The sequence below is a fragment of the Electrophorus electricus genome, chromosome 19 (genome assembly GCF_013358815.1).
Source record: "Electrophorus electricus isolate fEleEle1 chromosome 19, fEleEle1.pri, whole genome shotgun sequence".
Taxonomy (NCBI): Eukaryota; Metazoa; Chordata; class Actinopteri; order Gymnotiformes; family Gymnotidae; genus Electrophorus; species Electrophorus electricus.
Window position 1 is genome coordinate 706,017 of NC_049553.1, and position 23,582 is coordinate 729,598.

A 23,582-nucleotide genomic window follows, 5' to 3' on the forward strand; every position below is an offset into this window, starting at 1 on the left:
AACCGGAGAGAAGGAGAGTTAAAGAGAGCAGGGCAGAAAGCAAAAGGAAGTGTAGAGAGTGCAGGGGAGGGGGTAGCTGAGGAGGTGAACGGAGGGTGAAGAGGAAGAGAGGAGAGGGAAACACAAAAGAAAGAGGGGGAGCGAGAGGAGGAGAGGCAGCGCGAGGGAGTGGAGAGTGGAGCTGAAGGGGAAATGGCTTCAGAGGAGACGAGCGGAGGGGCGCGCAAAGCCACCAAGAGCAAACTCTTCGAGTTCCTCGTCCATGGAGTGGTGAGTACTGCGCGCGCGCGCGCGCGAGCGTGAGAACGCAGAGCCAGCCGTCTCCGCGCGCGCGCGTGTGCGATCGCCGGGAATGCCGCTCGCGTGAAGGTTATTTCCAGTCCTCCGGCTCGCGGCTCCACGCGGCTCGTTCTTTTTAAAGCGCGCGGGGAGAGGGCGAGCGAAAGGGAGGGAGGGAGGGAGGGAGGGAGGGAGGGTGAGCTCGCGGCGGCAGAAGGGGCCACGAGCGTGCGTCTGTGGAGAGAGAAGAAAGAGCAGCCCGCGCGCTGGTGCACGGGCAGAGGGATGCGGCTTTTCATTCAGAGCAGCGTTCCTTCATATCCAAAGCGAGCGGCGGATCGACGTTATTTTACCTGTGAATATCTGCATGAGTAGCATTTCAGTGTGTCCCTCACATTTAATGAGACGACTGATGGAAAGGTCCATGTTTTAAAAGACGTTCTATTGTGCCATGGCTTGTAACCGAAGTACTTTTTGTTTAGTTGAAAAGCAAGACTTTAATTCCACTGAAAATCGTATTTGTTTTAATGTTGCGTTTGCTGCCTTGCCCTTTATTCATCTAGCAGGTGAGGTCATTTATTTAGGATGGCTAGTGCTTTGTATAGGCAGGACTACATCATGTCAGTGCTGTCAAACCAAAGGTTGAGAAAAGATACTTCATCACTTGTTTGCGGGTGTGTAGACACAAATTGGTAGCCACAAATCATTTGGTCAGTTCTGAAGTCCAAAAAACACTGCTGGTTATCAATTATTACTACAATTTTAATTTGTCTTACAGAGGAAACAAAAAGCAACACAGGTTTGGACCTCATCAGTTTTGTTGTTGTTTTCTTTATTATTTTTTGTTTATTTTAAGTGAAAAACATTCAAACATTCATTTGCTCTCTTTTGGTTGGAGCTAGAATTCTGTCATTGCTAAGTCTTACTTAGGTATAATCAATAATATTGTCATTTTGCTGCTAAAGGCTTTTAGATAAGAGCTCCTAAGTTTCTAATTAAAATTCCAGTGATATGATGAGCCACAGCTTTTTGAACAGGAATAAACCTCTGGCCCAGAATGCAAACTAAAACCGGAGTACGTAGGTGCCAGGGGCTAAGAAGAGAGGCAAACAAAAAACTCAGTTTGGCTGATGAATGAAGGACGCGATGGTGCTATCTCTACAGACTCGTTAACCTGGACGAGGGGTTCCTTCTTCCTGACCAAACGTTTCTCGCTCCTCATTCTGGCTTCTCCGCATGCTTCACATGTTCTCGCCTTCCTCTCGGCTTGCTCCTCGTCTTCCTCCTTGTCCGCGTCATCTGTCTTGCCTTCTGCGGCCTAGAGCGCACCGGCTCGCCTGCCGTGCCCGTTACACCGGGCAAGCCTGCCCGGACAGAAGGCCGCCCGTCCACATTATCTTGACTTCACGCAACAAATATTTGGAGATGGAGAGAGAGCATGGAGGATCAGCCTTGCTCCCAAGGCGAGGAACGGAGCGTGCGGATCAAGGCTCATGGCAAAGCAGTGATGGGAACGTAATCAAAGCCCAGGAGGAAAGCTGAGGGAGTTGCCTGTTTTGTCTCAGTGGTCTCTCCTCGGCAAAATGTTTGATTTTCGACATGAAGTCCTTTTTCGTGAGACTTCAAAATTAGGTCAACAAACGGGCCTTGTGTTTTGGAAAATACACTGTTTGCACATCAGTGGTTGTGGTCTGGGTTGCGCTCATTACATCCACTTTAATGGGGTTTTGTTGTGTGTGTGTGTGTTTGTTTTTTTTTAAATATGAGACTTCTACCCCTGCTGGATTGTTTGGTTGTGGTTTCATGGTCTGGACGGAGTTGTGGTGCGGAGTCTTTTATCTCGAGTTTTAGTCATATCAGGCGGAGAGACTAGTTCACTCACGCTCTCTCTCCCCCTCAGAAAGTGCCGAAACACACAGAGCGCGTTGGTTAATGACACACTGGCCTTTACTGTTTAACCACGCGGATAAACACAGATGACCTAAGGGTCATTTCACTCAGGGGGTAGAGCTGGAGGGAGTCTGGACGCCCAGTGGTGTGACACACTGTGGGAATGCAGTGGGCATAGTCTACACACTGTTGGGATAACCATTAAGAATCACCTGTTGTTTTAATCGGATCGGTAATGAAGTTAGAGGCAATTTGCAAGTAATCATGTGCTCTAAATTAAGAAGTTTGTAGGCATTATCCTTTTTTTTAAGTTGGCTTCTTGATAATTCCGCAAATGATCATTTCATTGGCTTTTCCAAGGATTAAAGTTAATGTAGTGGCCAAAATTCACATTTTTGAAAAATGAGAGAACCAGAAGTCTGCTTTTTCTATTTCAAAATGTCACAATGCAACACGCTCTTAGAACAGCCCAACTTCGGCCCAAACGAAATTTGTCTCCGCCCCTTAACATTTGTTTTGTTTGTTCAGTTTGTTATTGGCGTGGAAAAAAAAAAAACAAACATGGCTGAACATCATTATTTTCCCCTCAGTGCTGATGAAGGCTCATGTGAAGAACCATCAGCTCAGCTGTCGGAGCACTCACGGAGACAGGAAGCTCAGCAGGAGGCGAGCGCGCGCTAGCAGGGGGACGTCATTTGTTGCCGGCCTTCGGCTCCTGTCAGGTGGAGCTGCTGATTGGCAGCTCAAATGTTGTCTGCGTCTCCCGGGAGACCAGATCCACGCTGTGGCTCAAATGGGCAAGTTAACAAGCAAAAAGTGAAGTGAGCACTGAAGTGATCAACCTCTTTGATCAGGTCCTCCTCAAATTGATTTGTAAGTACAGTTGGCACCACGAGAAGGACATTTTAGTTGTTTATCACTTATTTAAAAAAAAACAACAAAAAAAAAAAACAGCTCAGATTCCAGAGTTATTGGAATGTTTGTTTCCGTGGGAAACCGTGCCCAGGCCTGGATCATTTGGGCTATATTTATAGCTACTTACAGATACAAGAAGTTCTTCTATTCTTTTGATGGATCGTTTGCTACTGCATTACGGCATCACTTTCATTAAGGGCGGAAGCATTGCGTTGCCGCCGTGCTCAGTGCACTCGCCCAAAGGCGGACCACATTCCGATCCTCCGAGGAGTAACGATAATAATTGATACACACACGTACGCGCGCACACACACAGTGGGGAGCACTCAAGGTCAGTGTTCTTACCCTCCACATTGTGTGTGTGTGTGTGTGTGTGTGTGTGTGTGTGTGTGTGTGTGTGTGTGTGTGTGTGTGTGTGTGTGTGTGTGTGTGTGTGTGTGGATGACGAACCAAGGGAGAAAGTACATGTATGTGCATTTCCATGTGCACACGTGTGTATCTGCATTTCACATTTTGAGTGGATCACTCACTCTTGATAGAGGCTGTGGTGTATAACCTAGACTAAACTCATTGTCTGTAGTACGAGTTCATCAGGATCCTTCAATTTACCCATTCTCAGCTCTGTAATAAGCCCCTATGTGGCTAGCGTTATCTGACTGTGTGCGTTATGCTATGCGAGTGGGGTGTGTGTGTGTGAGAGAACCTGGCAGAAAGGCTGATATTTTTCTTCATCTAATTAGTTGGTGGTTTATTCCTATATGTGTGTATACACACACATATACATCCCCCCCCCCACCAGTAAATATGCCACGCCCCCATATAAACACCCTGCCCCCCATTCATATCCATACGAGATGGAAACCAAACCGTCGCGGCAGTGACCAGCGGCACCGCCAGAGAGAGCGCACAGCTGTTCATGAAAGATGAGTGACAGCAGCACCTGCCAGGCAACCAGGCAGAACAAGAGCAGAACCGCCAGAAAAACAAAGCGCGCGCCACCGGCCCTCGTCGTCCTCTGCCGGGAAGCCCTCGCTGTCTGATGCAAACCTGGGCCCGCGAAGGCCTTTACACGCAGAGGATTGCTGTAGTGACACGGCGGCGCAGTCTCTCTGAAACATCCTGCAGGAATATTCCAGTGTTTTCAAGTTGAATCTTTCTCAGAAGCTTCTCTGCAGGCACGTTTTATTTATGACTATTTATGCTTACAGGGGGATGAGTCAAAATTGTCGTATTTGATACAGTCAGCCATGCGGAAGAGCTAGTAAGTGTCGCCGTCTGCGTGCGTGGTTGGAGCTTTGTGACCACCACAGTCCTGTTAAATATGTCTGAGGCACTGTAAGACCAGGTCCCGCTCGTTTCACTTTAAGTGCGTTGTGGCGTATCCGCCGGACACCGCCACGTCTCCCCTGGTGCAGTCTGCTTCGGCTCCTCCCTGTCCCATTAGTCCTAGTTTCGCTGCGGTGAGGTCTCCAAGCCCACACGCGTACACACACTGCATGCGCGCGCACCAGCAGGCCGTGATGTGTGGGAGCATGTGCTGACCTTAACGTCAAGTCATTACATCAACCACCGCCCTGGGCCAACATCGGGAGATAAGAGGAGGCTCTCACACGTTCACGGCGTGTTCCTATTCTCCAGCGGGTTAACAGGGGAACGCTTCCTGCATAGCTAAATAGAACACGTCTTTCTCACTTTAAGGCCACTGGGTGAAAGCAATAGTCCTTAGCGTCACCGTGCCAACGCGGCGTTGCGAAGGACAGCAAGGTGTGCGAGGAAGGGCGAGTTTGTGCCGGAGGTGCTGATGGAGGCTCTCTGAAAATCACTGAAATCACTCACGAGACCTTGAAATCAGTGAGGGAGCTGGGAGGAGATTTCAAAAGCCTTCTGAGGTCTTGTTATTTTTTTACATATATTGCTCTAGAAAAGCATATGGCTACAGGGCACTGGCTGGAGCTTCTTTGTCGCACGTTTTTCTCACGTTCTGCTTCACACCGTCACACCCAGACCCACAGCCGCCAGTCGAGACAGCTAGAATCAAGGCTTCGCCTTAGATGAATCTAGTTTTTTGTTTGAACTGTTCAGTACAGTATATTTTTGTTGTTGTTTGATTTGTCTTGGGATTTAAAAAATTCTTGGTTGCTTTTATTTGGAAAACATGAAGCTGTGTGACGAAGCACTGATCTTGACCTTCCGCCCAACTTTGTCCAATCACACTCAGCACACGATCTTGCTCAGCTTATCCTGCGCTCGCAAACTTCTGGAACCACAAAATCAGCCGAGCAAATCGAGATCCCCACTTACGGCTGCTGCTTCTCACGCACACCACATGCAAACAACCGCCCACACAAACCAGCTGTTGCTAGCGGAGTGACTGACGCAGGTGCTAAGACCCTTTTGTCGAGTCATTTGGGCTTCATTGATTCAGCTGGCCGGGAGGACACAACTCCTCTTTTTTTGTTGTTGTTTTACACACTCGTCTCTGATCCAGGGTCAGTGCGGGTGTGTCGATTATTGCTATGGGCCTCAATCACTCCTGCAGACCTACTCCAAAGTCTTGGTGGCACACCTGCTGCCGCAGGAGAATTTAATGAGACTTATTTGCGCACAGCACGATCGTTTAGCTCGGCTTCCTTTTTGTGAGTAATAAAGGGAGCATAACGGCGTCATCGAGATTCATGTTTTATTCTCCTTCCATTATCTCTCCAGCGTCCCGGGATGCCATCAGGAGCGAGGATGCCCCATCAGGGGGCACCGATGGGACCTCCTGGGCCTCCATATGGAGGAAGCCCTGCTGTCCGGCCCGGACTGACCAATCCCGCGATGGAGGCCAACCGCAAGCGGCCGGTCCCCTCCCAGCAACAGCTTCCGCAGCAGCAGCAGCAGCAGCAAGCAGTACAGAACAGGAACAGGAAGTGAGTGTCCTAAGCCCCACCCACAGCCACAACAAGGACTTGATCGACGTTACTATGACGACCAAAACACGGTTGTAGCCACACCTAGAGCCTTGAACCTATTATGAACGCTGCAGCTCAGAGGCTGTTACCAAGACAACAGACAAGTGAGCGGTTACCATGGTAACGGCCTGGGGCTGTTAACCGTGACTGCAGGCGTTAGTCAGTGAAGGCATTTTGAATGCACTTGTGGGTGTCTGGACAGTTGAACTGGGAATGACTGTGCAGTCTGAGACTCGCTCATTAGTGCCTGAAGTTCTCGTAACAGTAACCTGGCTTTAAGAGCTCCCAGTGCAGCCCGGGCCACATTATAAGCGCAAACCCATCCGAGTGCACCGGAGATGGTCTGGTGGTAAAGCGACGCCGTGTATGAGACCAGCAGGATTCACGTGTGTGATGGGTACAGGGCCCCAGTGGCCTTTAGCGATGAGGGACGGCACACAGCGGAAAGTCCGCTTCCTGTTAGGGGAAAACCGCCAGAATTTATTTCAGGGAGCATGTTAAAGGAAATCCACACCAAACCAAAAAAGTATAACTGTATAAAACAGTACAAAAACAATTAAGACAAAACATGATAAACAGTGCCACGGCGTACCCTTGTAAAGTAGTTATAGAATTCTCAGATACTGACGTTTCAGTTGCATGGCTTCACAAGCACTAAGCAATACATTCTGAAGCCTCCTTTTACCTCAGTTTAAAAAGGCTTGACGTTCCTCAAGATATCACCACAACCACTCACCATAAATCAGGAATCGTCCCCCAGAGTGGTGGCAACATACAGAGTGATCCTTTATAAATGTCTCTGTTTCGTGAAATTTGTTCTCAAGGTTAAAAATGGCAAGGTTAAAAAAAAAAAAGATCTCTTACTTGTATGGTGGACGGTGATGGTTGGGGAAGGAATTAGCGGTTCTGAAATAGGATGTGATGGAGCACGGGGGCAGGGACTACTTCCCTTTGAGAAGTGCTGGGGTGAGAATGCAGGCTGCCCTCAAAATCACATTCCCTTTAAGACATGGAAGATCCACATTCCCTTTAAGAAATCAACTGTGTTCACTAAAAAGAACTCAGGGCTGAGAGAGAAAGCGAGAGGGTTTTGAAGGGTTTTATGGCCAAGTTTGTGGAGCCTGTGAGTGTTGATCTATACAAGAAGTATCAGTATTATATGTTTGCAGTACGATTATTTTCTGGGTATTTTTTGATTACAAAATGATTTTTCATCTCAGGAAATGTTTTATGATTGTCATTAGGAACGCAATACGTTTGTTGACTACAGCAAGCGGACTCAAACTATTATTTAATAAACGAAGCAAAGGAAATATTTTCAGAGTACACTCTCAAAAAGTGGTGGGGACATGTCTTCAGCAGCCCTAGCAGAGATGACGCCTATGGCGTGGAGTCCTGCAGTATGGACGCTGTTGTATTGTGGGTAGTGCTGTAGAGTCTATAGATTAGTTAATATTGTAGCGTGGGGAGTACTGTAGTTGTGTGTGTGTGTGTGTGTGTGTACTGTCGTTTGGGGAGTACTGTGTTTTCTGCTCTTTTTGTGAAACTGTCTCGCTGTTATATTGTTACAGTGTAATTCTAAAATACGGTGTGACTGCCGCTGTGTTTATCTGTGTCTGGAATGGCTCTGTTTCTCCTTCTCTCTGTCTGCCTCTCAGTCACCCACCTGCTCTGATTGCCTCACGCTCAAGGTCTTTGGGTATAATATGACCTCCACGTCAGTAGGACCTGTCCCACGTCTCCCTCCTCGCGCCCAGTCGGTCACGGCAAGGGGTCGGCCTGTGACCCGTAGGCGTAGAAGCGTGCGTGTGTGTTTGGGTCTATTACCCATAGTTCTCCATCTTGGAGTACCTGTACATCACTCTCCGGGTATATTGGCCCCACCTCACTGATCCTGAACCTGGTGTGAGTGCTGTTGCTTTCCCCATCATACTACAGCGTTCGGGTGTCCGGTAGCGTTATGTCAAAACCGTAACGTCTGTTACACCAGAAGGAGATCAAAGAGGAGACGAAACCAAGCAAAAGAGGCTAGACATTTATGGGGGTTTGTTTGTTTGTTTGTTTGTTTGTTTTTTAACAAGTGTGTGCTCGTGTCAAATTTTGTTCATCTGTTGGACATCGCAATCATCGCACACAAATAAACTCAATTCTACACACTTTCACACACGTTCTCAAAAAGGAAAACGTATGAAAACTCGGTGCTGTCTAATCAAGAACCATTCAAATCCCATCGACTCATAGGAAACCTGTGGGATTTCCTGGAGCCAGTGAGATGCCAGGGAGGCAGATGGACATGAGAGAGGCCCAATCAGATCCCACGCTTGGATCAAAGTAGGAGTTTATTCTGCTGCATGGTAGATTCTCATGCGTTTTGACACCACCCCTGCCTCAGGCCTTGCCCTTAACAAGCATTTTGTGGTATTTGGTGTGAAAACGATCAGAACTCACAAATAACTACATATGTTCAGTTCAGTCAAAGAAGATTTTTCAACACCTAGGTGTATTAAAGGTGTTATAACTTCAGACACATTTGATCATTGTCTCTTCCTCCTTGTTCTTGTGTCAAAGGCTGTTGAAGCATGGGCGTGCATGATACATACTGCTGCATGGCATTATGGGAGAGAACATGATCTGTTAAGTAAGTTCTAACATGCTATTGTTGCAAAATGGGGTATCCAGTGGGGTTTGATGAATTCGACCACGCCCCCTTAGTTACCCCGCCAGTGACAGCATTGAGTCTGTGTGCCTCTCGGTCAGTCCCTTTAAATGACTTCACATGACTTTAAAGATATAAGGATCTTTTGAAGAGTCATAAGTGCCTCTCTGACTCAGGCTACACACTATGGACAAAATATTGCAACTGTAGTGTACAATGCAATATATATGGATGACCCGTGTTACTTAGACCGAAATGATTTGCATTTGAATGCCGTAACTTGCCTCCATATCTGGAAGCTCAGAGGCGTGCACGCGGGTGGGCGTGTGTTGCGATCGTGCGCGTGTGCGGGTTTGTGCACGTGTAGGCACGCATGCTTGCGAGTGCTCTATCAGGCCAGATATGCTTTGATGTCTCCCATGTTCTTGTACTAATCGAAGTGGATATCTCCTCACTCTGAGCGAGCGAGCGAGCACCTAGACACAATGAGGGACGCGTCTGAAAGGGCAGCCCAGGGTTAGGCGAAAGGTTCCCGCGCGGAGCCGAGACGCACAAAGCCAAGAAGAGCACAAGAAGTTCCCAAGAAGAGCGTCATCGCCGGCGTGATTCTCTGCTTCCTGGAAGAATAAAATGCGCGGACGCCAATTAAAAAAAGAGAAAAGAAAGTGATGAGCACAAGCAGACCTCTAATTCCTGTATGGACGAGCTCTGCGTGCCAGGTCCCATGATGCGAAGCTGTGGGTGGCACTCTACTACCCGTTTCTCTGCCCATGTTGGCGGGCACCATCTGGGCTTGAATCACTAAAACTCTCTTTCACACACACACAAAAACAAACGCACGCGTGTGCGCCCACCCACACACACACACACACACACACACACATCCTGGACCAGCCCCAGAATTTTAGCAGATGTCCCGGGTGCTACACTATCGGTCTCCATAGTAACATTGCTTCTTTTCCCCCTCATTCTCTCTCTCTCTGTCTCTTCTTCTTCACTCCTTTCTGCAGCACCAAGAGGAGGAAAATGGCCGATAAGATCCTTCCACAAAGGGTGAGTGGCAAATCTTGCCGATTTGTGGGTTTGATTAGTGTGCGCGTGTGTGTTTGCTTGCTTGTATACGCGAGTGTGCTTGTGCGCGGCCACACACAGATCAGCGACTGTGTCTTTGCATTATTTTGCTCGTGGCCTGTCAGACAGACACCACCCTGCGTGCAACCTGCCCCCAAGCCAGAAGGGGGACCGGAATACCCCCACAGATATTTGCGTCGTGTTTTCTGAACGCCGTTCAGAGTTTTTGGGGACGGACTGTTTGCACGTTGACGCTTGTGTTCAGGGCTGACAGGTGGGCTTCCACAGGTGTATATGGAGCTATATCCCAACCACGATGGTGCAGGTAGATGAGCCTCAGGTGTCGCCGGTCGAGTTCAGCATTGGATTCCAGTGACTGAACGTTTTAGTGATTTGAGGGGGGTTTTTTTGTTTTTTTTTAAAGGTCCTTTTTATCGTGTGTGCCACTCATGGGTCATGAGATGTGATAACCTGTGTGTGTGTGTGTGTGTATATGCACATTTTGGAACAGGGGTCACGGGTGTGTATCTTAGTCATTGCAGTCTGTCAGTTAGTGCGTGGGTGTTTTTATCAGACCTGGGTAGATACGACTGAAACAGAGACGCCGGTCACATTACTCAGGGACTGAACTCTGTGTCTACCAAACCTTCTGCAGTGCTGAGAGAGAACGATATTGGTGCAGTATTGGAATCTGTGAGTGTGTGCCCATTATGGAGTGAAGCTTTTGGCACACATGTTCCTCAGCCATCTGTGTGTGTGCATGATAATGTAGCACTGGACGGGTTGCTATGAATTCTTGGCAGATAGCGTAGACTTGCTCACACACACACACACACACACACACACACACACACACATATGATGCACAAAATACCATCAAATACCATCGGTGGGGTAGTTTTAATCTCAGACAGACATTGTGAATATATTGACATGCAGACAAATAAGGCGTTTGCACGTGCACTCACACACCCCCACAAATAAGTGCAATGGGCAACACTGGCTTTTAAAGAAGACTTTAAATCCTGCGTTGCTGTATTGGCTTCTTAGAATTTGCAAAGCACAGACGTGAGACATTTCCAGACAGCTCTACTGGACTATAGTATTATAATGAATGTCTTAAAGTTCTTACCAGTTCTACCTCTGCTCCTGCTAGCTATATGTTGACGATGTTGAAGAGCATGGTGTGATCACAATGTTTGCCCTTCCTCCCCGTGCTTAGATTCGTGAGCTAGTCCCAGAGTCCCAGGCTTACATGGACCTGCTGGCATTTGAGCGCAAACTGGACCAAACCATAATGCGCAAACGGGTAGACATCCAGGAGGCACTAAAAAGACCCATGAAGGTTAGTATAACCACTGTCACGTGACATGTCATTGCAGTTAAGTTCTTCTTCTGATGGTATTTGCTTTAAGCGTGAAAAACCACATCTCATGAGGGTTCGCCGAGCCTTACTAGGTTTCTGTGAAGAGGGGTTTGAGGCACGGCGTGGAGACCACGCCAGCCGGCTGGATGAAGGAAGTTTGCTCCTAATTTTTAATCTGTCCCTCTCAGCAAAAGCGTAAACTGCGGCTCTACATCTCCAACACCTTTAACCCAGCCAAGGCCGATGCCGAGGACTCCGATGGCAGCATTGCATCCTGGGAGCTCCGGGTGGAGGGCAAGTTGCTTGATGATGTGAGTCAGCTGTCGCACGTAACAGATGAACGTTCCCTTCTGCACTCTGTTCGTAGGTGCCACACACACACACACACACACACACACACAGAGGACTGTGTCTGGTGACGTAGGAATAGGTGATATGATAAGTGAGCTGCAGTGTTAATGTTAATTAAACCTCTGAGGCCTAACACATGAGCAGAGATGTACTAAAACACACAGTAAGACTGCAGTAATTAAACTGGAATATATAAAACTCCACACCAAGAACTATATATTAATTACAACAGCAAAAAATGCCTCTTGATCCCAGAGGGCTGCCCTATAGAATTCTGTTATTTTATTATCTGCTTATTCTGACATTTCCGGCGACGTCCCATCGTTTTAATTAATCCGTAAGACTTTGAGGTTTCTTTTTCTGTTTATGGCTCACTGAGCGCATGTAACAGGAGGCAGCTCGTTTTCATTTTTAAGCCCCCGTGCAAGCGTGCGCAAAGCAGAGGTGTACTGGCAGCTCTTCAGGCCAGCTGCAGCAGCACCGGCGTCTTTGTCTGGGTGACCTCATAGCCTCCGCATGGTAGCCATGTGTGTTTTAGAGCGCCGAGGTTAAAATTACTCACCAAGGCACCACGTTGCGCCAGCATGCTCCACTTAACAATGAGGTCATTTCCTCCACCCCCTGCGCAAACATTAGCGTTCTTTGACTCCTCTGACTTTCATTCTTTCCGCTCGCGCGCGACTCTTTGGAGCGTGCTCTACTTTCGGCCGGCACGCCACTTGGTCTCGGGGAACGCTGCAGAGGTTGCCCGCTTTGCTCGGCCGGCCGAAGCCAAAAGCGATGAGCTCCACGTGCACAAAGCGACCAAAAGCTTTGCCCTAAAGCCCGGGAGCCACACCAGTGGAAACGGGCTCACCGGAGACCGCTTTATGCTGTAGCGCTGCTCTCCGCGTTTTGGATGGAACTGTACCATCCATAGCAACCATTGCCTTAAGCCAGGTTTTGTGTTGGAGCTCTGTGGCTTGGGGAAAACTGTGAGTGTTGACCTACACACAGCTGGCCAGTACACCTATTCATGTGTTCTCTTCTCTGTGCTTCTCAGCCAGGAAAGGTGAAAAGGAAGTTCTCCTCCTTCTTCAAAAGCCTGGTGATCGAGCTGGACAAGGACCTATATGGGCCAGACAACCACCTGGTGGAGGTGGGTGATCAGAACTCCGATGGTGCTCCAGCGCAGTGTACCTGGCTACCTGATGTCAGAAGAAGCTACGCTATTCTTCGCTAAAAGTCCATATAAAAATGCACGAACAAATCCACATAGAAAAATACCCTGCTCTCTCCCAGACAAAAGGGTTTATGTTGGATTGTGGGAAAATTGCACGTTATGTCCACTTGCATATGCTGTTGCGGCGCTGTAATGGAGACTGGCCCGAGCGTGTTCGTAGGCCAGCGCTCATGGGAGAGGAGGAGAGCTTTCAGGATCGCAGACGTTGAACCGGGCCAATCGCTGCAGAGCGGGCTCCCCACTCCACACGTCTTGTGGATAAGTGCCCTAAACGATCATCTACCAGACGTGTCAAGGTTAAGCAGTTCTTTGAGCAAGCAGAGTTGCATTGAAGCAGGGGTTTGAAGTGGACGCGGTCCTTATTACTGCACGCGGGTGGCGTTTGATTCACCAGCGGCGTGAAGTAGCCCCTATAGAGCAGTTTTTGCTTTTGAGAATTGTTTTTTTAATTGGGAGCGTGACGGGGTCCTGTCAACTCCTGAAGCACTGTGGGGAATAGCCTATGGCCAAAGGTTACATGAATATTTTGATAGTTTCTTCATGTTTTGAAATATGTGAAACGCCACAAAAAAAAAAAACCTTTCGTGGCTTTTCATATATTTTATATTGAAAATAAATAACGTCTCGACCCATCAGACCTGTTGTGAATGTGCTGTGTGAACGTCGCTGATTTTAAACCTGTTTTCATACACAGGTTTTGTAGCATTTGCACCGGGGGTAAAGGCCTTCTTTGTGTGTGTTTTTTAAACGCTTTATTTCTACTTTTCTTAGTGGCATCGCACGGCCACTACACAGGAGACTGATGGCTTCCAGGTGAAGAGGCCAGGTGATGTTAATGTGCGCTGCACTTTGCTGTTGATGCTGGACTACCAGGTGAGGGCGCCAGAGTGCAGCTCAGCCACTGCTGAAGTGTCAGTTTGCGTTAAAGTTGCCTATCAGCGTGTCCTCTGCTCTTGATTCGCTCTTTAGTATTGTAGACATTGACAGTAACTGATGGTCTCAATGTGTAGTTCGGTACATGTCGCCACATTTCCCCATAAACGATCACTCTGTGTGCAGCCGCCCCAGTTTAAGCTGGACCCCCGGCTCGCCCGTCTGCTGGGTATCCACACGCAGACCCGCTCCTGCATCATCCAGGCCCTGTGGCAGTACGTCAAGACCAACAAGCTGCAGGACTCCCACGACAAGGAATACATCAACTGCGACAAGTATTTCCAGCAGGTAAAGAGCTGAGCTCCCCCTCCGACCCGCCGCACCGCACAAAATGTCAGACCCAGAATTTTTGCCAGTCGGTTAGTTTGAACCACTGACATCCCGGTGTCCACGCTGCTAATGGAAACGCGCTCCGTCTCAGATTTTCGACTGCCCTCGGCTCAAGTTTTCCGAGATCCCTCAGCGCCTCACCAACCTGCTGCTGCCCCCGGACCCCATCGTCATCAATCACGTCATAAGGTCAGAGGGCACTTGTGTAAAGCCCCCTGTCTGGGCTCTGGCGTATTCTAGTGTACCCCTATCCGTCGCAGATACATACAAATTTTAACTGTGTCCACTCAGCCAGTGCTGTATGGTAAATATGTCCCATCATCCTGGTGTGTGTAGCGTGGACCCAAACGATCAGAAGAAAACAGCTTGCTACGACATAGATGTGGAAGTGGAGGATCCACTCAAAGCCCAGATGAGCAACTTCCTACTCTCAACAGCTAATCAGCAGGAGATCGCCTCCCTTGACAATAAGGTACGACAGGTTCCCCGTAGACACCTTTCAATGCCTGCTGGAAAACTGCTTCCATAGGTGTTCCGCACTCGTGCACGGCATCAGCTCTTGAGTATGGAAGTACATGTTGTTTTTCTAAACGTGTTGCAGATCCATGAGACCATCGAGTCCATCAACCAGCTGAAGATTCAGAGAGACTTCATGCTCAGTTTCTCCAGAGACCCTAAAGGCTATATCCAGGACTGGCTGAAATCTCAGAGCAGAGATCTCAGGGTTAGTCTAAGTCAGTGGTTCCCAAAGTGGAGGGGTGCACCCCCTAGGGGGGCACGGAGCTATCGCAGGAGGGACGCAGCAACGCAAACGAAGCAAAAATGTTATCTTATCTACAAAGGCGGGAGCATTGCAGACAAGCTTTGGGAACCACTGGTCTAACTCCTCCCACTCTACACCAGCTCCAGCAGTCGATTGCTGTTATTACACCATCAACACTGTCTACACTGTCTACACAATGGTGAACCTCCAAATATGTGTTAATTAGCGTGTATATTTAGGGATGGGCTCTAAACATAAAAACTGTGTCTAGTTTTATTGTCAACATGTGCTTTTAAAATGAAAATCTCTCATGCTTTTTGATCAAGAGTAACAGCACAGATCCGAGATTTTGGTCCATTTGCATTTTGCTTGGTTTTCAGCTGATGACGGATGTCATCGGGAACCCGGACGAAGAGAGGAGGGCCGAGTTTTACTACCAGCCCTGGTCTCAGGAGGCAGTCAGCCGTTACTTCTACTGCAAGGTGAGGCGGGATGGCTTCTACTGGAAAACCAAGGCCTGTGTTCCTTCAGGCACGCCAGGCGCGATCGAGAGTGCTAGAACATGGGAACCCGTGTCCGCCAGTCTATTTTATTGCATGCAAAAGAAAATCTGAAAAACATCTGAGCTCATTGTTCAGTCTGAGCGGTTTGATTCAAACAACCCCCACGGCAGTGCACTCACATCCTGCAATATTTAATCCAAGATCCAGGCAGTTTGTGAGGGAGGCAGGCTTGTTTTTCCTTACTGCCTTGTTTCATCATTCTTCGCTCCCTAAAGACACATAAATTGCACACTCTCGCCCTCCCTCAGATCCAGCAGAGAAGGCAGGAGCTGGAGCAGGCACTGGCCTTGAGGAACACCTAAGACTGCACCTACAACGCCTGCTGCCTCTCCGACACGCCCTCTACAGCCTGAGCCACACAGATGTCCATTAGCCGTGTGTGTGCGTGTTGGGGCGGATGGTTCCATTCCAAAGGCCCCTAGCACTTGTTCTCCTCAGCCAATCAGGGTGCTCGGCCCCGGCTTTTACATTAGACTATCATGATGGCACCTAACAACCCAGTGGTAAAATGTTTCCTCAAGTTCAATCTGAACCATCAACACCCAATAACAGTAATGGACTGTTCTGTTGATGTTCTATTTTTAAAATTTCTCTTAGCCCAAAAATCAGCAGTCTTTGTTCTATACACCAATTTCCCTTTGCAGGTCAAATTGATTTTGTTTAAGTACATTTCCTAAACATTAAGTCATTTGAGCTGTTTGAGTTTGAGATATAATCAGTGTTATGGGCACAAGTGTCACTTCAGGAGGGTCATGTTCTGGGTTTATCACGATGTGTGGTGTCTACTGTCGTAAGTATTCTGTGGCATACTGCTCTGTGATTGAGTTTCATTTCTCCAGAGCTTGGCTATGCCACTTCAGTAGTGCGCATATATGAAGTATATTAATCCAAGCTGTTGGCCAGCAAGGGACGTGAAGTGGCCTGTGGTATTTAAACACTGTTCTGCCATCATTAGCACGTACTGAGGGTGTTGGATGAAGGTGTTGTGAAAATTTGGGGCACATATGAGAAAAAAAGAAGTCCTGTCCTTTTGAGGCAATAGTGCGGTGATTTCATAAAACAGTGTGACTCAGTGTTGCTCATAAGGCTTAGGAACAGTCCATTTGTATAAAGGTCAAAATTGTGTAAATATTGGGACACGGTTTTATTGGTTGTCTCTCTAGTTATCTGTAAAACGTTTTTGAATGTGTTCCTGTGCCCCTGCTTGCTAGAACCCAAAACAAGGATGAATGGGCTTTATGAACAACACTGGTGTCAAAGTCTGTTTCTGGCCTGGATTTGATGGTCCTGTTTTCATTTTCGATATCTACCAAAGGTCTCCAAGGCTTAGGTTTGAAGTATTTATTGATTAATTTCATAACAAAGGGCACGAGCTAGTCCTTAGAGCTGAATATGTAGAAAGTAGAAAACAAAATATGTTTAGTTTGTAATGGGGGGCAAAAACACCTCAGCAAAAGCAACACAACTTTGAAACCTTTTGCACCAAGTTGTTCACCGTGAGTCAGTCGTAAACATCTTCATTGTTAACTGTCGAATGAAACAATGGAAAGAGTTAACTGTTCCTACAGTTGGCACGTATTGCTGTTGTAATGAAGTGTAGTTCTGCGTCCTCATTGGCTGTGTGTGTTGGTTATCAGAACCTTACCACATCGTAGTTGTCAGGTAGAGGGTGACTTAACAGCAACCAGGTATATCATCGGATGTCATCCAAAGCCAGAGATCTATGAATCAAATATCTCCTCGTGGGAGGAGAGGTATGTTCAGATGTTTTGGGGAACCCCAGTGGAAATGTTTGCCCTGAGGGTATTTTTCATTTTTTAAGACCTACGCATGCTGCATGGACAGATTTTTATACTTTCATACAAGGATGCTAAAAAGCCCTTCTGACTGAGAGGGAGAAGATCAGAGGAGCACTGACCCCTGGTGACTGGGTCAAACCTACAAATGGACAAGATTTCCTTTTGGGTTATCTACTGGCTTTCTGTTTGTTTGTTTGTTTGTTTGTTTGTTTGTTTGTTTTTGTTTGTTTTTTAAGTCTTCTGTATTGATGTTTTGTCTTTATAAAAGACGTAGTGATTTTAGTATGAAAATAGAAGCACACAGTGGATTTCCACCAGGACACGCACTGTTGCCGTCTCATTCATCAAGACTCGAGCACCCCCTACTGGACACCATGAGTACAGCAGCCACCGCATCACAGACCACTCTGGAACCTGTGGGGTAGTTGCTTCAGTATCAGCAACACTTTGGACTGTGAAACTTTTAGCCTGTTCGGTTCTTGCTCTTGTCTTTGTGGCTTTGCGTGGCAACGTCAGTAATCCTCTGTGTTAGTTTAGCGGAGTCACCGTGACGACCGCCTTGGGCTCTGAGTGGAAGTCATCCTCCTGCCCCAGCTCACGTTTCCATGGTGACTCTTCCTAACCAATACGGATAAAACAGGGAACTCACATCTGCATTAAAAGGCAACTTCCACCAGCAGTGCGCCAGTCAGGTCTAGAGCGCTTAATTTGTGACCTATTTCTTAATACCGACAAAGGAAAGATTGATCTCATCGCGTCGGGCCATTTGTACGCAATGGGTGTGCATAAAGTATTGAGTTTTCTAGTCCTTGTCAATGAATGTTTTGTTTTCTTAAACCCAGTGTTTCCTACGGTCCACTATGATTGCCTTTCTCACGGGTACGGTTGTACATTTGCTGCATCACCTTGTTCCACTTTCAGCGGAGGAACTAGTACGAGAGAACCATGGCTGTGGTCAGAGGCCCGGCGTGCGTGTAAATAAACGAGCACTCGCCAAAGTTTGCTAAAGAGACCCGTTTCTGAGGCTGTTGTGTTTTATTCGAATGCGTGTGAAAAGACTAAGTGAGACGATACAACTAAAACTCCATATCGCTCAGCCAAAAAAGCCACAATATACTTCATATATAAAGTAGCATGTTGATACCAGAGTGCACTTGAAAACATGGGTATTAACTGTGTGTGGTACATCTGTGGTACTTTAATATTGTATTCTTTCCTTCGTAAGATGTTTTGTTTAAAAATCAAGAAAAAACATGTTCACTGTTACATTACAAAGATATTTGTCCACTGTCACTGAGTAAAGGGCAAGATCTCTCTTAATGGTCCATGTCCCATTATTAGGGATAATTTTTTCACCAACGTTCAGTGTCATCCAGTCTATGCAAAGTGCACGCAGAATTGTTGAATTTTCCACTGTTTCACATTTTCAGATGCCAGGACAGATTTATTAAATCTTCCACAACAAATGCAGTTAGCTCGGATTGACGGACACCACTGTGGGCTAACAGTGTCTTTTTGTCACGTACTGGTTCGTGTGCGCTCTGGAACAGATGGCCCCTTGTCTCCGGCCGCGGAGGACGCAGGTGTCTGACCCCATCAGCTCCATGAAGGGAGTCCTCTGACTCCCGCTGACCGCCCCGCTCCGCCTCCTGAGCCTTAACTTGTCTGCTTCTAGCTCGGTCTTACTTATTCCTAGTCCTGCTGTGACATCTCCCCAGTCCCGTTTAACGGGCCGCCTCTGAACGAAGCTGCACACGGAACATCTGAGGTTTAAACCAGCAGTGAGGAAACTAGGAGGTTTAGCTAATATTGGGGGGAATTTAGTAAGTACATGATCAAAGTAACTTTTCTCATCAGGATTAAAAATTCACTGTAAATGTTATACAACTTGTACAAACTATTTTTATTTATTTTTTTGGATGGAGATAAATAAAAAAACCAAAAAAATTACTTTGGCAAAAAAGTGAATACAGGAAAAGGTGGTGGAACAAAACTACATAGTAATATTAAATGCAAGGGGTCGAGATGGTTATGAGGTAAATAAAAAACAAAAACACACACCCTTCACATTAACAGCTAATACCATGTCTGGCAGCAATGAGGCCGATGCAAAAAAAACCTTTTTTTTTTTTTTTTTTACTGGAACTGACGGGGGTATTCACTGACCACATGAATCACACAGATCATAGTTAAAGAACGCCCAATTTTGCAATGCCTGAACCACGAGATGTTTGCACCTGGCTGTGAGAGACAGACTTGCTGACTCTGTGAAAGTGTCAGAGAAGAGGGAGCAGAAATTTCTCACATTCCATTCTTGATGGAAAGTTGGCAGACTGAACAGGAATCTCTCAACTACACCTCTGAACTTTACAGATCATCGCTCGGGACTCAGAGACAAATCCTGCAGGACACATGGCCTGGGACAAGTCTGGCTGTCAGTAAAAGTTTTGATTTTATGTGAATTTAAATGCTAGTATGTCATATAATGCCTGTTGTGTTACCTTAAATATCATTTTAAAAATAGCTTGGACTGTGGGACCTGTGTGAAAGAACACAGGACGCTAAACTGGCCTCGTGAACGCTAACAAGCTGAAGACGAGAAGAAGAGAGGCCTCCGACCTTTATCTCAAGAACCAAAGCAAGAACATTTATTAAAAAGGCTCAGATGTACCAATAATTGCATTTTATGATTTGCAATTCCAGATAGGGTAACTTCAGAAAGTACAATATATAAAAAGGTGTAGGTCTACAGTGTTTTGATTGAAAGGCCTTATTTTCACAAACACATTTTTTTATTTGACACAAATGTATTCAGCACACGTCATTCAAATCTCATACAATCATGTACATAAAGGAGGCAAAGGGCTTGTGGTGCTGTTGAAACAGAAGCTTAAAGGGCCAGTTCAACATTCTGGAAGTTTCTCCATTACATATAATCACTATTTCTTATCTGAGTGACAAGAGTGTGATATAAATGTTAGTACACGAATTCTTAACAACCTAGAGTATTTAGCGTTCTATAAACATTACAGTGCGGCGTTCTCATTACACTTGCATATGACATATCTGCTTGGGCATCAGTGGTTAAGGCTACTGAATAGTCACTGCTGTTGAGAAATGTCACATGGACCTACTGGGCGCTCCACACTGAGCAGTGCCGCTGAATTCTTGAGCAAGGCACATCTTACAACAGCATTCCTGTAAACCCTAATCAATCAGGGCAGATGGAGAAAAGGTTTGGAAAGTTCTCATAATTATTCACAAACTGAATAAACAATTCCAAACTAAACCTCCTGAAGCACTTTCAGCACAACGTTGTTCATTCGCTTTCGCACAATGACAGCAAGCATTTCAGCCTTCAGAAACGCAAGCAAACATACAATCAAGCCTAATGGTTAACCCACACACTAATGCCAAAGTGCTGAACTGCCCTTTTAAGGTCCTTTGTTAAAAGATGATTTAAATGTTTTTATATGACCGATGTGTGTTGCAAGTTACCCGAGTGCAATCTTTAAAAACTGGCACCGTGCTGAGTAATTTAGATCATTTCTTCCTGTTTCGTCCCCTGCCCCCCTTCTGGTTTTAATCAGACCTCGCCTTCTGTTTTGTGGCAGCATCTCTCTTTGGTATAACTTGATGCCAGACCAATTATTTTAACAAAGCATATTCCAATACTCTAACTTAACACTAACATTTCCCCACACATTTTCTGCATGTTTTGCTGGTGTCTTACAATGACTTTTGGACTGATGCGAAATGATGGCGTTTGCATTTCTTGTTTTTTTTTTTTTTTTAATTACAATAATTCTTTCTTAAGTGACAACTTTGTTTATCCTGATAATGTATGATGTCTTTTATTAGTATTATTTTAGCACAGTGTGTACACTTGATTACATACCAACAGGGTTACTGTATATAATCAAGTATATAATAATATGTACTTCCATAGCACTTACATCATGTTTTATAAAGCTTCTCTGCATTAGGGACACCTAACTCAAGTTGGACCAGTAAGGCAAAGGAATTTATTTAAAAAATGAAGTCACAATTCAGTTAATTTCATTGAGAATTCAGCAACCCGGCCATCTACAACCAGGTGAAGTAGTCATATGTGCAGAATTAAGTTCATTGTACTTTTCAGTGAGAGGGAGTCACTCTGTAACGCTGTAACAGGCTGAGCTCCATTCAGTGTCAAGTTCACATGAAGGAGGAAACTATAAGCCTTCTCACTTCTCTGAGTCATGCTCCATGGGTCGAGTTCAGGGACCTACAGTTAGTTTCTCACCATTTAACTAACTCTGGTCAGGTAAGGCCAGTCACATGGCCAGGTAATATTCAACGAGTCCAGTTCACAGAGACAGGTCTACGTCCAACGTGACGTTATTACTGTTAAGCGATCTGGAGCACGGGATCGCACGCGCCGTATACAAATGAGCAGTAGCAAGTCCGTCCAGTAGAGGTTCGTTAGGTGCTGTTGGCCTGTTCCTGTTCGAACAGCGCCATGGCCAGGTGAGAGCGAGAGGCCAGCCCGTCCAAGTTGCTCAGCACGCATCGATGGTAGATGTCTTCACTGAAGCGGGGGTTGCACGCTCGCCGCACGTACTTCTGCACCAGCGCCGGTTCCACGGCGCGGAACACGTGCAGGCCTGAGTAGCGCACAAAGACGTCATACACATCCATGCTCTCCAGCAGCTCCTCGTTGTCCAAGATGTCGGCCGCCATCTTGGTGCGGGCGGCCATGTAGTCGGCGTTGTAGAAGCAGGCCTCGTCGAAGACGTGCCAGTCGAAGCGGCCGTCACGCAACGCCTGCGAGGAAGAGGAGGAAGAGGCAGAGGGCTGCTGGTCGCGGTACACCAGGGTGGGGCTGTACTCCTGGAAGTGGATGGGGAAGAAGACCTGCCAGTTGCTGATGGCGTTCATGCGGCAGCGGTTGAGGAAGTCGGCGTTCACCTCCGTCCACACGCTGGCCAGAAAGAAGAGCGTGTCCACCGGGTGCTTCTTGGAGATGATGTCCATCAGCTTGACCTGCGAGGGCACCTCCGTCTTCACGCTGATCCACGGCACCTTCACGTCGCTGTAGCGCTTCTCCACCTCGCTGATCATGGCCTTGGTGCCGGCAAACACGTCCGTCTGGCTGACGCGCTGCGCGTCGAATGGGTCATACACGAACAGCAGCGTGAGCAGGGCGTTGTCACGCGCGTCCAGGGCATTGCTGGCGTACGCGTCCAGGAAGTTGCCTATGAAGTCCTGGTCGCGCGCTGTCACCGGGAGGATCACCTGCACCCTGGTGGCCTCCGTCACGTAGGGCATGGGGATGATCTCGATGGCATTGAGGGGCCGGAGCAGGCCCACGCGCTTGCCGATCACCTGGCTGTGGCCCTTCTGCGTGAAGGCGTCCAGCGCCAGGTCCAGCAGGTACTCCATGCCACGTGTGGGGTCAAAGCGGCGGTAGCCGTTCAGGAGGCGCCGCTTGCGGAAGCGCAGCTGCGGCTGATACCGCTGGTTGAGCCGCTCCACGGCCACCTCCAGTACCGAGCCCACGTCGGCCCGCTCGGCGCCACGCAGCTCGCACTTGGGGGTGCCGTCGGCACACGCGTACACGTGGTCCTCTGTGAAGTACTCCCAGCTGATCACCTCAAAGCGCGTGTGCGGCCGGAAGGGCGGGTTCACACCGATGGGCCACGTGGCGCCGGCTTTGCCGTCCGGGGTGAGCTCGCTCAGGTTGCTGATCTGGACCTGGGAGCCAGACCACAGAGGAGGTTCATTAACAGAAGAGCATTTCACACACACACACACACACACACACACACACACTCACTCACACACACACACACACACTCACACACTCACACTCACACACTCACACACTCACACACACACACTCACACACACACACTCACACACACACACTCACACACACACACTCACACACACACACTCACACACACACACTCACACACACACACTCACACACACACACTCACACACACACACTCACACACACACACTCACACTCACACACTCACACTCACACACTCACACTCACACACTCACACACACACACTCACACACACACTCACACACACACTCACACACACACTCACACACACACTCACACACACACTCACACACACACACTCACACACACTCACACACACACACTCACACACACACACTCACACACACACACTCACACACACACACTCACACACACACACTCACACACACACACTCACACACACACACTCACACACACACATTCACACACACACATTCACACACACACACTCACACACACACACTCACACACACACACTCACACACACACACTCACACACACACACTCACACACACACACACACACTCACACTCACACACACACACACACTCACTCACTCACACACACAGAGGTTCTTTTGTGCATTGTTGACCAAGAGTTTCATTTAAAACAAATGAATTTATTCAGAACTACATTTGGGAAAACTGAATT

At 47.4% G+C, this 23,582-nt stretch overlaps 2 protein-coding genes across 3 annotated transcripts in view; one reads left to right on the forward strand and one right to left on the reverse strand.

The window, feature by feature from the left end:
• Window positions 1-18,109, forward strand: smarcd3b (SWI/SNF related, matrix associated, actin dependent regulator of chromatin, subfamily d, member 3b). 2 transcript variants are annotated; one of them, XM_027019396.2, is made up of 14 exons: window positions 193-270; window positions 5,791-5,996; window positions 8,280-8,369; window positions 9,705-9,747; window positions 10,988-11,110; window positions 11,320-11,442; window positions 12,525-12,620; window positions 13,476-13,577; window positions 13,764-13,925; window positions 14,059-14,156; window positions 14,304-14,439; window positions 14,569-14,691; window positions 15,111-15,212; window positions 15,542-18,109. In XM_027019396.2, exons 1-14 carry the CDS (start codon window positions 193-195, stop codon window positions 15,593-15,595), a joined length of 1,536 nt encoding a protein of 511 aa, XP_026875197.1. In that variant the 3' UTR covers window positions 15,596-18,109. The 2 variants fall into 2 exon arrangements, with proteins under 2 accessions (XP_026875200.1, XP_026875197.1); XM_027019399.2 differs by lacking the exon at window positions 8,280-8,369 and having other exon boundaries at window positions 1-270.
• The window catches only part of chpf2 (chondroitin polymerizing factor 2), an 11,506-nt gene continuing 5,199 nt past the window's right edge, over window positions 17,276-23,582 (reverse strand). Inside the window, exon 4 of the mRNA XM_035520091.1 lies at window positions 17,276-22,828. Within this exon, the coding sequence (XP_035375984.1) occupies window positions 21,557-22,828 (1,272 nt within the window). The 3' untranslated portion in view covers window positions 17,276-21,556. The remainder of the gene's footprint in view (window positions 22,829-23,582) is intronic.

Bases quoted from the DNA above. Each gene is read 5' to 3' on its own strand.
- smarcd3b (XM_027019396.2), top strand. From the start codon at position 193: ATGGCTTCAGAGGAGACGAGCGGAGGGGCGCGCAAAGCCACCAAGAGC. The intron at 5,997-8,279 runs GTGAGTGTCCTA...ATCGACTCATAG, and splicing joins GTACAGAACAGGAACAGGAA to GAAACCTGTGGGATTTCCTG. The intron at 8,370-9,704 runs GTAGGAGTTTAT...TCCTTTCTGCAG, and splicing joins GATCCCACGCTTGGATCAAA to CACCAAGAGGAGGAAAATGG.